This window comes from Hypanus sabinus, chromosome 1 (assembly GCF_030144855.1).
Source record: "Hypanus sabinus isolate sHypSab1 chromosome 1, sHypSab1.hap1, whole genome shotgun sequence".
NCBI lineage: Eukaryota > Metazoa > Chordata > Chondrichthyes > Myliobatiformes > Dasyatidae > Hypanus > Hypanus sabinus.
In genome coordinates this window covers 63,520,414-63,535,733 of record NC_082706.1, presented here as the reverse complement: position 1 = coordinate 63,535,733, position 15,320 = coordinate 63,520,414, and the positions used below count along the sequence as shown (strand labels likewise).

Here is a 15,320-nt window from a genome sequence, read left to right as displayed (position 1 = left end):
AGACAACCAAACAGGAAGTGATGAGTAACTTTTAAACATTTTACAGAACACAAAATAAAGAATGGAGCATACATTAAGCATTCAAATGGAAGCTCCAGTATCAAGCTTTTAATTACTAATTAAAAAGGTATTAAATCCTGACAACTTTAACTGATATAATTATAATCCACACAGATTTTTTAAAGCAGCAGCTAAGTATAATTATGGCTTACCATACCATTCAAAATGCATTTTGACATCATATAAACATAACGTTTTTAATTTTTTGAAAAAAATTGTTTGTAAACTGGAGTAGGTTGCAGCTCATAGGAACAAGAATCTTTGCAACCACATCTGCGTTTTCAGTGTCAAACTGCATGTATTCACAGCAATGTCTGCTGTCAGCTTCATGCTAGTTTTGGCAAGCATTAAACTCACAAGTTCAGAAAACTATTTTGGTAGTAGGTTTTTAACTGGCTTATCCATACATATAAATTACAGACCTACAGCAGGTACATTCAGGGGTGCGATACTCAGGAACAGCTATGCACATTGGTGTTTCAAACACTTAGTATGCCTCTATCCTGCAAGAAAAAAATCTGACACACTTGAGATTTTCTGAACCATTGGATGTTACTCCTATTAATACCTCAATACAGTTAATTCAATGTTTTTATTAACCTGATACTCAGTGGTGTAATAAAATTTCCAGTGAATTTAAACTTTACAATATATAAGCACACTGGCACCAGCTGCCTTCCTGATCCATTATATTTACACTCCAGAGTAACACACACAAAATGCTTGAGGAAATCAGCAGGTCGGGCAGCTGGCCCCTGATAAAGGGTCTCAGCCTAAAACTTTGACTCTGTATTCCTCTCCATAGAAGCCACCTGACCTGCTCTGTTCCTCCAGCATTTTGTCTGTGTGTTACTCCGGATTTCCAGCATCTGCAGAAACGCATGTTAACAATTTATACTCTAGCAAACGTAGAACATAGAAATCTACAGCATGTTACAGGCACATCGGCCCACAATGTGATGCCAACCATGTAACCTACTCTAGAAACTACCTAGAATACCCTACTGCAGAGCACTCTATTTTTCTAAGCTCTATATACCTATCTAAGATTCTCTTAAAAGACCCTATTGTATCCACTGTCACCAGCAGTGCATTCCACACAAGTCTTTGTCTGAAAAACTTGCCCTTGACAAGCACCTTAGAACTATGCCCCCTCAGGTTAGTCATTTCAGCCATGAGAAAAAGTCTTTTACGATCTACACGATTAATGCCTCTCATCTTATCATCCTCCATCGCTCCAAGGAGAAAAGGCCAATTTCACTCAACCTATTCACATAAGGCACGCTCTCCTTGTGTCTGGGCAACATCCTTGTAAATCTACTCCGTACTCTTTCTGCAGTAGCCATATCCTTGCTGTAGTGAGGTGACCGCAGCTGAACACAGTACTCCAAGATCTCACCAATGTCATATATCTGTAACAGTATCTCACGACTCTTGAACTCAGTGCCACGGTTGATGAATGCCAACACACCATACACTTTCTTAACAACACTGTAAACCTGCACAGCAGCTTTGAGTGTCCTATGGACATGGACCCCAAAGCTCGCTCTGATCCTCCACACTGCCAAGAGTCTTATCATTAATACTATTTTCCGTCTTCAAATTTGACCTACCAAAATGAACTGCTTCACACTTACCTGCGTTGAACTCTATCAGCCACTTCTCAACTCAGTTCTGCATCCTATCATTGTCCCACTATAACCTCTGACAACCCTCCACACTATCCACAACACTCCCAATTTTTGTGCCATCAGCAAGCTTACTAACCCACCCTTCTACTACTTCTTCCAGGTCATTTATAAAAACACAAAGAGAAGGGGTCCCAGAAAAGATCCCTGTGGAACACCACTGGTCACCAACCTCCATGCAGAATACGAACCATCTACAACCTCACTTTGCCTTCTGTGGGCAAGCCAATTCTGGATCCACAAAACAATGTCCCCTTGGATCACATGCTTTACTTTCTGAATGAGCCTTGCATGGGGAAACTTATCAAATGCTTTACTGAAATCTATATACACTACATCCAATGTTCTGCCTTCATCAATGTACTTTGTCATATCCTCAAAGAATTCAATTAGGGTTGTAAGACACAACCTGCCTGTGACAAAGCCATGCTGACAATCCCAAATCAGATTATGTCTCTCCAAATGTTCATAAATCCTGCCTCTCAGGATCTTCTCCTACAATTTGCCCAGCACTGAAGTAAGACTCACTAGTCTACAATTTCCTGAGTATTCTCTACTGCTTTTCTTGAACAAAGCAACAACATTTGCAACCCTCCAATCGTCCAGTATTTCTGCCATCCCTATTGATGACGGAAAGATCATCGTCAGAGGCTCAACAATCCCCTCCCTTGTTTCCCCACAGTAGCCTGGGGTTCATCTCATCCAGTCCCAGCAACTTATCTAACTTAATGCTTTTCAAAAGCTCCATCACATCCTCTTTCTTAATGTCTACATGCTCAAATGTTTCAGACCGCTGTAAGTCATCCCTACAACTACCAAGGTCCTTCTCCCATGGTGAATACTGAAGCAAAGTATTAAGAACCACTGTTACCTCCTCCAACTCCATACAAACGTTTCCACTGTAGCACCCGATTGGTTGTATTCTCACATGGCTAATCCTCCGGTTCCTTCTCATACTTGTAGAATGTCTTGGGGTTATGATCACTACCTCCAACACGCTCTCCCACCTGATCAGGTTCATTTCCCAATACCAGACCAGGTACAGTCTCTCCTCCAGTTGGTTTACTTAAGTTTTGTGCCAGGAAACCTTCTTGAACACACTTAAGAAATTCCACCCCATCTAAAGCCCTTGCTGTAAGGATATGCCAGCCAACATTAGGAAAGTTAAAATCTCCCATCAAGACAACCCTATTATTATTGCACCTGCCCAGAATCTGCCTCCCTATCTGCTCCTAGATATCCCTGTTACTATTGGGTGGGGTCTACCCTCTTCCTATTTTTTTTGCCTTCCACACACACTGACTCAGTCGATAATCCCTCCATGACTTCCTTTTTTTCTGCATTCGTGACACTATCCCTGACTAGCAATACCACGCCCCCACCTCTTTTGCCTCCCCACCTGTCCTTTTTGAAACATCTAATGCCTGACACACTCAGCAGCCATTCCAGCCCAACTCTGTAATGGCCATGCCACAGTTCCACGTATTGATCCACACTCTAAGTTCATTTCTGATACTCCTCGCATTAAGATAGACACATCTCAAACTATCAGGGTGACTGCATCTTTGCTCTATCATCTCCTTCCTCACAAACTCCCTACAAGCTGTCTCTACTCAGCTGCCCCATCCTCTGCCTCTTCACATTGGTTCCCACCCCACAAGCAAATCTAGTTTAAATTTTCCCCAATAGCATTAGCAAACCTCCCCACGGGGATATTGATTATTACTACTGCTACTACTACGACGATGTCGACTCAGGCCTAGGGGGCCGGTGTCAGGCACGATGACAGACTCGCCACTCCTCCCTCTCCTTCATCAGTGTGTTCAGTTCATCTACATCAGCTGCACTGCTATCTTCTAGGAGCGTGTTGACCATAGTCTCGGGAGGGTGCCCAGGGTTCATCCCCCCATGCTTGGGCTCCCATGTGATGGCAGGTAGGCTGGCAGGTAGCTCAGGGTGGCGTAGACAGTGCCCCGCTAGTTGCAGTCTTCTCGCCTCGATTTTAGCAGTGAGCATCAGTAGGTCGTCATAGAGCTCGACGTTCGTCAGGTGCTGTTGCCAACTCACATCAAGAGTCATCCGGAGCATTCGTGTATAGCAACCATCTAGTGATTTTCGCATGGTCTTAGTGAGTGTCCACGACTCGCATCCATACGTGAGAATGGACTCTCTGACTGCTATGAAGATCCTCCTTTTCAGCCCTCTGGTCAGGTTCGACCTCCAGATTTCCTTCAAGTCATTCATAGCCTCCACGCTAGCGCCTTCTGTATCTTTATGTCCTTCTCCGAACACATTATTCTTGACCCGAGGTACTTGAAGTCTGAGACTTTCTTAATGGTATCGTTCCTTACGGTCTTGAGTAAACCATCGCATTTGAATGCCATGTACTCTGTCTTTTTAGCGTTTAGGTGAAGTCCAACTTTATTGCACTCAATTTCCACTTTTGTCAGTAGCTGCTGTGCTTCCCTCATCTGGTCAGAGGGCAGGACTATGTCATCTGCAAAATCAAGATCTGTGAGCTTAACTGGTCTGACCCTTCTGGTTCATCCTGGTTCTATGGTAAAACCAAGCTAGTCATAATCTTTGGTAGCTTGACATAGAGCGTAATCAAGGACAATTATAAAGATATAGGGTGCCAGAGTGTCTCCTTGCAGCACACTAGCTATTGATCCCCCTTGGATTCAAGTGCAACCAGTCCTCTTCGTACAGGTCACACCTGCCCCAGAAGAGGTCCCAATGATCCAGAAATCTGAATTCCTGTCTTTGTTACAATCCTTTAGCCAACTCATTCTATTCCTATACTCACTGTTGCATAGCACAGGCAGCAATCCTGTGATTACTGCCCTTGAGGTCCTGCTTCTCAGCTTTCTACCCAACTCCTTGTACAGGTGACCCATTTTTCGAACATTCCCTTTACATCAACTCGCTGTTGTGAAAGACCGACATTAGTTACTTGTTTTCGCTAACAGAAGGTGTTTTCACTGTTACGAAAAAAGGCAGCGCACGCTGAGCAGCCAAATTCTTCCCCCGGAACTGCATTCTAGCCGGCATTGCTTAAGCACGTGCCTGTGAGCGTCTGTGCTTTATGTCGACTTATTTTGTGCCTCTGTTAGCAAAATGAGTTCTAAGGTATCGGAAAAGCCTAAAAGAGCAGGTAAGGGTGTTACACTTAGCATAAAACTAGACGTAATAAAGCACTTTGATCGCGGTGAATGAAGTAAGGACATAGTGAGTTTGGTTAAGGGTTTGTGGAAGTTGACAAAGATAATGTTGAAAAGGTTTTGGCATCCCATGACCAAGAACTGAGAGATGAAGAGCTGATGGAGGAAAGGATAACAATTGAAACTGAACGCAGTAGCGAAGTGTAGTCATTCAGGAACTGAACGGGAAGCAACTGTGTGAGATTTTCGCTGCGATTGACAACGCTGCAATGATTTAAAGTATGACTTTCATTTTGAAAGGGTACGTATGACTTTGATTTTGAAAGGGTACATATGACTGATTTTGAAAGGGTACATTTGACTGACTTTGATTTTGAAAGGGTACGTAGGTTTAGGGCAGGTTTGCAGGATGGTTTGAGTGCTTACAAATAACTGTATGATAGAAAAATGTGCGAGGCTAAGCAGTCAAGCATATTGTCATTTTTCAAGCCTTCCACGTCAACCACAGCAGACGACGAACCTTGACCTTCGACATTGAGGCAGGCAGACATAGAAGAAGGTGACCTGCTGCCCTGATGGAAACAGACGACGATGAGATGACACCCCAGTCTCCACTAACTCCCGCCACCCCAACCTCCGACGACTCAGCCTAACACACCATCATCAGTGTGCTTAGTGTCTTCCTGATTCCGGTAAGTGAAACTACACTGGGCGTACATTATTTCTACTTTACATAGGTTGTGTATTTTTATGTGCTATTCAGTAGTTTCATAGCTTAAAGGTTACTGGAAAGAGTGCTTCTACCGGGAGCACCTACGCTGTGTGTTTCTACCAGGAGCGCTTGCGCCATGTGCTTCTACCAGGAGCACTTGCGCCGTGTGTTTTTGCCACGAGTGCTGCCGAGAGCACTTGCATAAGATTTTTGCTGCAGTGGACAATTTTTGCTACAGTGCTGCAATAATTGTAAAAAAGTATTCTTACTTTATATAGACTGTGTATTTATCAGATCATTCCTGCTTTTACTATATGTCACTGTTATTTTAGGTTTTATGTGTTACTTGGCATGATTTGGTAGGTTATTTTTGGGTCTGCGAACGCTCACAAATTTTTCCCATATAAATAAATAGTAATCGCTTCTTCACTTTATGACATTCCAGCTTACGAACCGTTTCATAGGAACACTCTACCATCGAGTAGCGGGGGAAACCTGTATTCTGCTTTCAGCACCTCCTCCCTTTTTCTACCTACATCATTGGTACCAATATGGACCATGACTTCTGGCTACTCATCCTCCCATTTCAGGACACAGTGGACGCATTAAGAAACATCATGAACCCGAATACTTGGGAGGCAAGCTACCTCCGTGTTTCTTTTTCATGCCCACAGAATTATCTATCTGTCCGCCTAACTATAGAATCCCCTATTACTGGTGCCAACCTCTTCCATTCCCTACCATTCTGAGCCACAGGGCCAGACTCATTCTGGTGTAATGAGTGAGTCCAAAACTGGACCATCAGGATTTCAGTACAAATGGGTCTGCGATTAGCAGAGTTTTACTGCTTGTTTTGGCACCATCACTTTGGTGATCTTGAGACTAGAAAAGATGCTGAGCGGAACTGCAAGATTAATTCCCAATGTAAAGCAGCCATCAATGTAAATTCCTTTAGTTAGCTTGCTTATTTGACAGCAATATCATACAAACAAAGATGATACTGGATTGTAATAATAAGAAATAATTATTTTATCAAGAGCAGTTTACGAATCACATCTATGAAACATTTAAGGGAAGAACCATGTTAGAGGTTCCTTTTTCCTGCAAAAATATTGCTGGTTCAAGTGATTGATATCATCCGTAAAATTTCAAGGGAATGGGATCCATTTTCAAGTCAAATTTATTGTCATTTCAACCATAAACTACTGGTACAGTACACAGTGAAAACAAAACAATGTTCCTCCAGGATCCTGGTGCTACATGAAACAACACAAAGACTGCACTAGACTATGTGAGACAGCAGAAGGCTACGCTAGACTATGTAAAGCAACATAGAAGCTGCACCTGACTACAGACCTGCACAGGACTACATAAAGTACACAAGACAGTGCAGGGCAGTATAATAGTTAATAAACTAGACACTAGGCACAGTAGAAGACAAATTACAATATAATAATAAATGAAGCAGATGTCAGTCTAGACTAAGTATTAAGGAGTCTGATGGCTTAGGGGAAGAAACAGTTGCACTGTCTGGTCGTGAGAGCCTGAATGCTTTGGTACCTTTTGCCAGATGGCAGGAGGGAGAAGAGTTTGTGTGAGGGTAGCGTGGGGTCCTTCACAATACTCTTAGCTTTGAAGGTGTAAATGGGTGTGGTGTAAATGTCTGTAATGGCGAGAAGAGAGACCCCGATGATTTCTGTCCCAACAGATGATTACCATATAATTATTCTGTAATTTGAGATATATTTGTCTTTCCTATAGTTTTTCCACATCTTGAAAAGACAAAGTTCCACATGGAAGGTTAGTTAAGAAGGTTCAGTCGTTAGGTATTAATGCTGGAGTAATAAAATGGATTCAACAGTGGCTAGATGGGAGATGCCAGAGAGTAGTGGTGGATAATTGTTTAGCAGGATGGAGGCCGGTGACTAGCGGGGTGCCTCAGGGATCTGTTTTGGGCCCAATGTTGTTTGTAATATACATAAATGATCTGGATGATGGGGTGGTAAATTGGATTAGTAAGTATGCCGATGATACTAAGGTAGGAGGTGTTGTGGATAATAAGGTGGGTTTTCAAAGCTTGCAGGGAGATTTATGCTGGTTAGAAGAATGGGCTGAACATTGGCAGATGGAGTTTAATGCTGAGAAGTGTGAGGTTCTACATTTTGGCAGGAATAATCCAAATAGAACATTAAGGGTAAATGGTAGGGCATTGAGGAACGCAGAGGAACAGAGAGATCTAGGAATAACAGTGCATAGTTCCCTGAAGGTGGAGTCTCATGTAGATAGGGTGGTGAAGAAGGCTTTTGGAACGCTGGCCTTTATAAATCAAAGCATTGAGTACAGAAGTTGGAATGTAATGTTAAAATTGTACAAGGCATTGGTAAGGCCAAATTTAGAATATTGTGTGCAGTTCTGATCACCAAGTTATAGGAAAGATATCAATAAATTAGAGAGAGTGCAGAGACGATTTACTAGGATGTTACCTGGGTTTCAGCACTTAAGTTACAGAGAAAGGTTGAACAAGTTAGGTCTCTATTCATTGGAGCGTAGAAGGTTGAGGGGGGATTTGATCGAGGTATTTAAAATTTTGAGAGGGATAGATAGAGTTGACGTGAATAGGCTGTTTCCATTGAGAGTAGGGGAGATTCAAACAAGAGGACATGATTTGAGAGTTAGGGGGCAGAAGTTTAAGGGAAACACGAGGGGGTATTTCTTTACTCAGAGAGTGATAGCTGTGTGGAATGAGCTTCCTGTGGAAGTAGTAGAGGCCAGTTCAGTTGTGTCATTTAAGGTAAAATTGGATAGGTATATGAACAGGAAAGGAGTGGAGGGTTATGGGCTGGGTGCGGGTAGGTGGGACTAGGTGAGATTAAGAGTTCGGCACGGACTAGGAGGGCCGAGATGGCCTGTTTCCGTGCTGTGATTGTTATATGGCTTCATGTGGATTGATAGCATACGTACAATGGTAATGCACTCAAGATGCATTCCTGGGTATGGAGTGCTGTCCTCTGGCTTGTTGACCACGTGTTTACCCAGAGCCACCTGCCCTTCCTCAGAACATGTCTTCATCAACATCTTGTGTGACGTGACTTCCAACTCCCATTTTTCCGTTTTACCCCAGCAAGGATTCTAGATACTGAGTTCCACTGACTGCTTCTCCCTCCAGATTCTATGCACCACCACTTACCGCAATCTGCTACATCCTTCTCTACCACTCTGGGCTCTTCACCAACTGCCACAGACCTCTCTTAAGACTTCTCAACCCAAAACACTGACCGTCTATTTCCCTGCATTTGCTGCCTGACCTACTCAGTTCCTCTTGCACTTTTTGTGTTGCTTGGGTTTCAATACAATATCTCCTGAAGTGTTATTCCCTAGCCAGAGTATCTGGAATTCCTAAAACATGAATCTGGGTTTTCTTTACAGGGAATGAAGTTGAATCATAACAACCTTTCCCCACATCTACATTAACGAGCTGAAGAAGATGGCTGCCCCATGATGATAACTTTGAGCATATCAGGGTATTCTCCGACTGCTTCTCACCAGTCCTCACTAATCACAACTTCTTCACTAATATACATTGAATAGTGAATTATTGGTGTTTTACATGACTTCAGATCAGCTGAATGATATTTGTTGAGCTAACGTTGACCACATGTAAACAGAACAAAATATCTTATTCAATTCTCTTTGATCTAGGGGTGTGTGTGTGGGGAGCGCGCACAACCCTTGGTGGAGTCATCATGACAAGCTTTTTGCACCAATCTTGTGCGTGCAAGAGAGCCTGCCGGATTCGAACTCTGGACCTCTTGCCCCGAAGTTCGGCGCTGATGCCACAACGCCACCAGCCAGTTCAAGCTACAATGACCAATGATGCGACATGCTCTCACTGAGGCACAAGGGCTGAAGCACTGGGTCTGAGGGTCTACTATGCAAGTCAAAGGTCCAGTGTCAGCGAATCCAATGGGGGCTTAAGGCCCAGAGTTGGGGGCAGTTCGAGGTCTATGTATGTGCGCACTTGGATGGATTAGTGGGAGGGAGGTAAGGGACTTGTTTTGCTGTTGTTGCTTCGTTGTGTGTGTTCTGTGAATGAGGTGGCATGCCATGCTGGTGTCAGAATGTGTATCAACCCTTGTGGGCTCCCCCAGCACGTTCTTGCTGTGTTGATTATTGACTTAAATGATGCATTTCATTGTATGTTTCAATCAATCAATCTGAATCCAAACTGTGAGCCAAGGGAATGTGATCAAGATAGTCACATTTGGCAAGTAGCTGACACTGATTCGACAGTGAGCACACTGTTAAGTGATTACGTTTTAACATTTTCTTGTTGTCTATTTATTAAAGTATTACACAAATTGTTTTCCTCCAGTCAAGTGCACCATAACCAATCAGCACTCTTCAGGGTAGCACTAAGGTACGGTTACAGCACTAAGCATCACAAATTTATGAAGCATGAAATATAAACTAAATACATTTTGCTAATGATACTACTTGAAGTTGATACCACTGAATAAGGAATATTCATTAATTATTAAATTGCAATCATTATTTTCTTCTTCACAATTTGTACAAACTGATCCGCACTGATTTTAAAGAAATTGTTTTACACTGTCAATAATACATAGACTAATAATGTAACTAAATAGCTCTGCAATTTGGAAGGACTCCCTTGGTGAGAGAAAAATATGAACAGGCATTACTTACAGTTGCATGTGATATAGTCAGGTAGCCATTCTTGACTGTACATTTTCTTCGCTGCCAAACTTTTCGAAGGCTAAAATGGAAATAAAATACAAACAGTTACTTCATATGGTATAAAATTAATAACATAACCCTATGTCATATTAAACACACAGAAACAAATGCATCATCATGAGGCATCTATTATGAATTTATGAAAAAGTGGGAGTGGGATATGACTAGAAAATAAAACAGTAACGTGTCAGTTATCAATCATATAATAAAATAAATAATTTCTACCGAAAATTAGTCTATCATGCTTCTTTTTAATTACACAGAACCATTAGGTATCATTTAACATGCCAACACCATCTAATTAAGAAGAACCAGAGTGCTACATCATGCACTCTTTATTGTAGATAACCATCTTCCTTTCCCATTTCATTCAGGAATCAAGGATTAACTTTATTCACCATATACTTGATTCCTGAATGAAATGGGAAAGGAAGATGGTTATCTACAATAAAGAGTGCATGATGTAGCACTCTGGTTCTTCTTAATTGGATCTGTACAGCATTTTAACTTATTTAAATTCCAACATTAAAGCTGAAAATTTGGTGCAAAACATGAATGGTGAGTTGCAAAAGAAGTCTAAAGTCCACTATTGTTTTCTAGAATATAATAAGCATGCAAGAACAGAAAAAAACATTAAAGATGTAATGTATACAGCCTTTTCTAAGTTTTATTTTCCACCAGAAAGTCAAATTGCATCTGTTTTAAACCCAATGATTGATCTGTGGATTTCATCATTTTTGTAACACATTGTTCACTTTTTCTGTAGCAGATGTTTAACTTTTAAACCTAGGAATTTCAATGGTGTTAGATAACACATACACACTGTGGCTGCGCCTGTATACCTGCTTGCTAATGATCACATCTAATCACACAATCATGTGGGAGCAACTCAATGCAAAAAAAATGCAGACATCGTCAAGAGGCTCAGTTGTTTACACCAAACATCAGAATAAGGAAGAAATGTGATCTAAGTGACTGACCATGGAATGATTGTTAGTGCCACAAGGGCCATTTTGAATATCTCAGAAACTGCTGATCTCCTGGGATTTTTACACACAACAGTTCAGAGAATGGTGCAAAAAACATGGGAAAAAATACCGAGCTGCAGTTCTGTGGCTAAAAAACATTGTTAATAAGAGAGATCAAAGAAGAATGGTCAGACTAGTTCAGTCTGACAGGAAGGCAGCAGCAATTTAAAAAAAACACTTGTTACAACAGTGATGTGCATGAGTATCTCTGAATCCACCAACAAATCAAACCTTGAAGTGAAACAAACAGCAGCAGAAGACCACACCCGATTCCACTCCTCTACCTAACAATGTGGCCACCGAGTGTAAATCCATGCAACTGTCCAACTGCAAAGCAAAATGCATTTACCTTCATTTTGAAAATAATCAGCAAGTGTAACTGAAAATGTAAGTGTTACTTACCCATCACTTTTCTTCAAGAGGTACCCTTTCTTCTCGCTTCCATACTCCTTGTTACCTTGAAGCTGGTGCATACTGTAGCCTGACTGTCTGCTTTGAGAATCCTAAGAGGAACCAGTTTTGTGAAATACTATGGCACACACAATAGTAGACTAATTCATGAGTACAAAACTAATGCTTCAGGATAAAGTAATGGCATGCAGAAGAACAAGATGATGCAAAATACAGCAACAAAACTAAAGTTCGAGGGATTATTCAGTTAAGCAGCTAACTTGCAGGTTGGTCATAATTTATCAGCTATTTGCACTTTTTAAGTTTACCTTTAACAGTTACATTTCATTGTTGTCACTCTTCCTTTTTGAATAGTTTAAAGATGGCAGTGTGAGTGACTAAAATGAACATACGACATTTAAAATCGTGAAATACAAATGCACATTAATGTGGACAAATCCATACTGAGCAACTATTATTATCCCAATCTAGCATACAAATCAGGCATAGCACAGAACTAGAAACAATATGGCAAATTAATGCCAATTATAAGAATAGTTTAACACTGGCATTGATATCTTAGTTTGCCACAGAATTTGAAGTAAATTTATTGGGGAAGTTATTTTGCTTAATTGCATCTCCCAGAATGAAAGGAAGACTAAACTTTTTTTGTTCCAAAGATTTACTTATTTTGTTTCCAAATATCTGTGTAATTTTAATACAACTCTGAACTTCCCTTTTCATCCACATTAATATTCATATTGCTTTTACAGCTAGCAAAACTAATGCAATGACTTGAAACTGGAGAACAACAGTGTTCCGAGCATGAAATGATAACATAACATGCAAATTTTAATTAAAACTCAAACTTACTCTCCTAGACTTTGTTCAGGAAAGGCAAAAACATTTATAGGAGGGAAAAGTGGTAAGTACATACAACAAAAGATATTCCTAAAATTCTGCATGTTTAAAACTTGTATGTTTAAAATGTTAAAGTTACAAAATTAATGGCTGATCAGAGGCACACCAACAAATTGACTGATTAACAATGCAACAAAAAAATGATACTGCCTTCAATTCTGTGTACTCTGGCAGCAATTAATGTATTTCTGAATAGTTGAAATATAATTAGCTCTAATGATTAGACAATAACTCAGTTATAATGAGAGTATCATGCCATTTAAGATAAGAGATACAAATTTTCAAAAATAAATACTTAGCAAAGCCATTTCCAACATTCATGATAATTAATCAGAATACGGAATGTTGGACCTTACAGAATTTTAAATAAAAATTAGAAAAATGTTGTAATACGCAGTGAGCAATTTTAATTCTTGAACTATAATTCAAATGAGTTTTACAATAAGCTCAGTAACCTCAGAAGACATGTAGCATTTAAGAAAGAGCTTAACCAGCAAAAATGAAACAGGCGGATGTATATTCAACAAGGAGAGAAAGCTTGTGGAGCATACGGAGCAGTGTCATCATTTTGGGACATCTCTGATGGTGTCAACAATGTTGCAAAGAATATTCAGCACAGAAAAATGTTATTTAGCCTAATGGTTAATGTTTAGTTATGCTACCAAGACCTCAACGGTGGAGCTAACGTAAGATGCTGGTATATCACCATGGTGGAGGTGTAGAGTTCCCAGTCATCTTGCATTCTATGCCACTGGACCTTAGCCTATCAAGGACCATGTGATGGCAGCCTGAGCATCAGCCTCCGCACATTAAATAAAGTCACAGGTAGGTATTCTCAATTAAGGAAATCCATCCTACCATTCCAGAATATGTGTGTATCCTAAATGGGTATCTACAGCCACCTGAAGACCCACCAATAAACAACCCCTTAGGAGAATATAATTGTCGACCCAAGTGATTCTACTACTACCACTACATTTATGCTTTCCCTGAGCAATGTATTTAATATAACAATGCAGCTCAAGTCAGAAATTACACCTCACATGCAGTTCAGTAAAGCTGGGAGGTGGGGAGGATCCAGATGGCGAGAGAAAGGAGAGAGAGTAGATTATCTGAAGCTCAAAATTTTAATATTCATACTTCAGGTTATAGACTAACCAGACTGAAATTTGAGATATTGTTTAAATAGTTTTCATTTCACCTCACCCTGGCAGTAGAGAAGCCCAAGGCTGATGTGGGAATGAGAAGAGGTGTTGAAATGGCAATAACTGCGAGGTCAGGACAAATGTGCTCCACAAAATGGTTGCCTAGAGTTTGTTTGGGTGTGAGCTCCTCTATATTAAGATTACCAAATACAGTACATGAGTATGGAGGAGCTGCATGTGAATGTTTGTCTGACCTTGAAGGACAGTTTGAGTCCGAGGATGGCGATAAAATTGAGGAGATGAGTTCTGCATCTTACACAGCTGCAGTGTAAAGTGCCACGGGCAGGGAAGGGGCATTGGTAGAAATGAGCTAATCAGAAAATCACTGAGAGGAGTGCTTGCAGAAAGGAGTGGATATTGGAAGACTTGATGGTGGTGGGATCTGGTAGAAATGATGAGTAACGGTGTTTTGGTGCAAAGGTTGGTTGTTGTGGGTCTACCCACATCTCAAGGACTACAGTCCAAGAAGGAAGCTCACCACCACACTCTCAAAGTCAATTACGGACGGCCAATGAAATACCGACTCCACCTGTAAAGCCCACATTGCCCCAAAGGAATACAGAAAAACTTGCTTTTATACTAAGACTATAAGGGGGAAAAATACCATATGCCAACATTCAATCTTACAAAGTTCTTGAACATTCACAACAGCGTTTTCTGTTCCAAGATATTTTTCTTTTGAAATTCATGTTGCAGCTATTGCCTTTATTCAATTTGTTTAATATCACCAGAAATTAGTTAAATACCTTCTGAAAATCTAGAGACAGCATCTACTACATTCTCTTCATCAAACTCTCAATCTTTGGAAGACATAATCAGGTTAGTAAAACACAATTTGCCTTAATACGTCTAAATTAGTTCTATATCAGCTGCATACCAGTCTTCTGCAAAACACACTAGGACATCCAGATACTCTGCATCTAACAACTCTGAAACTTATCATCATTTTGATAAACTACTTCCTTAGTTTACTTGCCAAAATGGACAATTTTGCAGCAAGTGAATTTTTTTTAAAGTAATTGTAGATACAGGAAAGTTGAAATAAAACAGAGAATGTTGGAAACTAAAACACAAGGAAATCTGCAAATGCTGGAAATCCAAAGTGATATACACAAAATGCAGGAGGAAGTCAGCAGGCCATGAACCATCTCTGGAAAAGAGTAATGAGTTGACGTTTCAGGCTAAGACCCTTCATCAGTACTGGAAAGGAAGGGGAGAAGACCGAGTAAGAAGGTGGGACGAGGGGAGGAAGAAGTACAAGGTTGCAGATTATAGGTGAAACCAGGAGCGGGGGTGGGGGTGAAGTAAAAAGCTGATAGGAGAGGACAGAGACTATTGAAGAAAAGGAAGGGAGGCGCACCAGAGGGAAGTGTTGAAAACTCAGCAGGTCAAGATAC

At 40.8% G+C, this 15,320-nt stretch overlaps 1 protein-coding gene across 5 annotated transcripts in view; it reads right to left on the bottom strand.

Moving 5' to 3' along the window:
- LOC132394392 (arf-GAP with SH3 domain, ANK repeat and PH domain-containing protein 1-like) overlaps positions 1-15,320 on the bottom strand; it is a 426,165-nt gene that overhangs the window by 183,356 nt on the left and 227,489 nt on the right. For all 5 annotated transcript variants that reach the window (XM_059970475.1, XM_059970494.1, XM_059970464.1 and 2 more), the window contains 2 exons: positions 11,810-11,910; positions 10,329-10,398 (listed from right to left, as the gene is read on the bottom strand). In XM_059970475.1, coding sequence (XP_059826458.1) covers positions 10,329-10,398; positions 11,810-11,910 — 171 coding nt within the window. The remainder of the gene's footprint in view (positions 1-10,328; positions 10,399-11,809; positions 11,911-15,320) is intronic.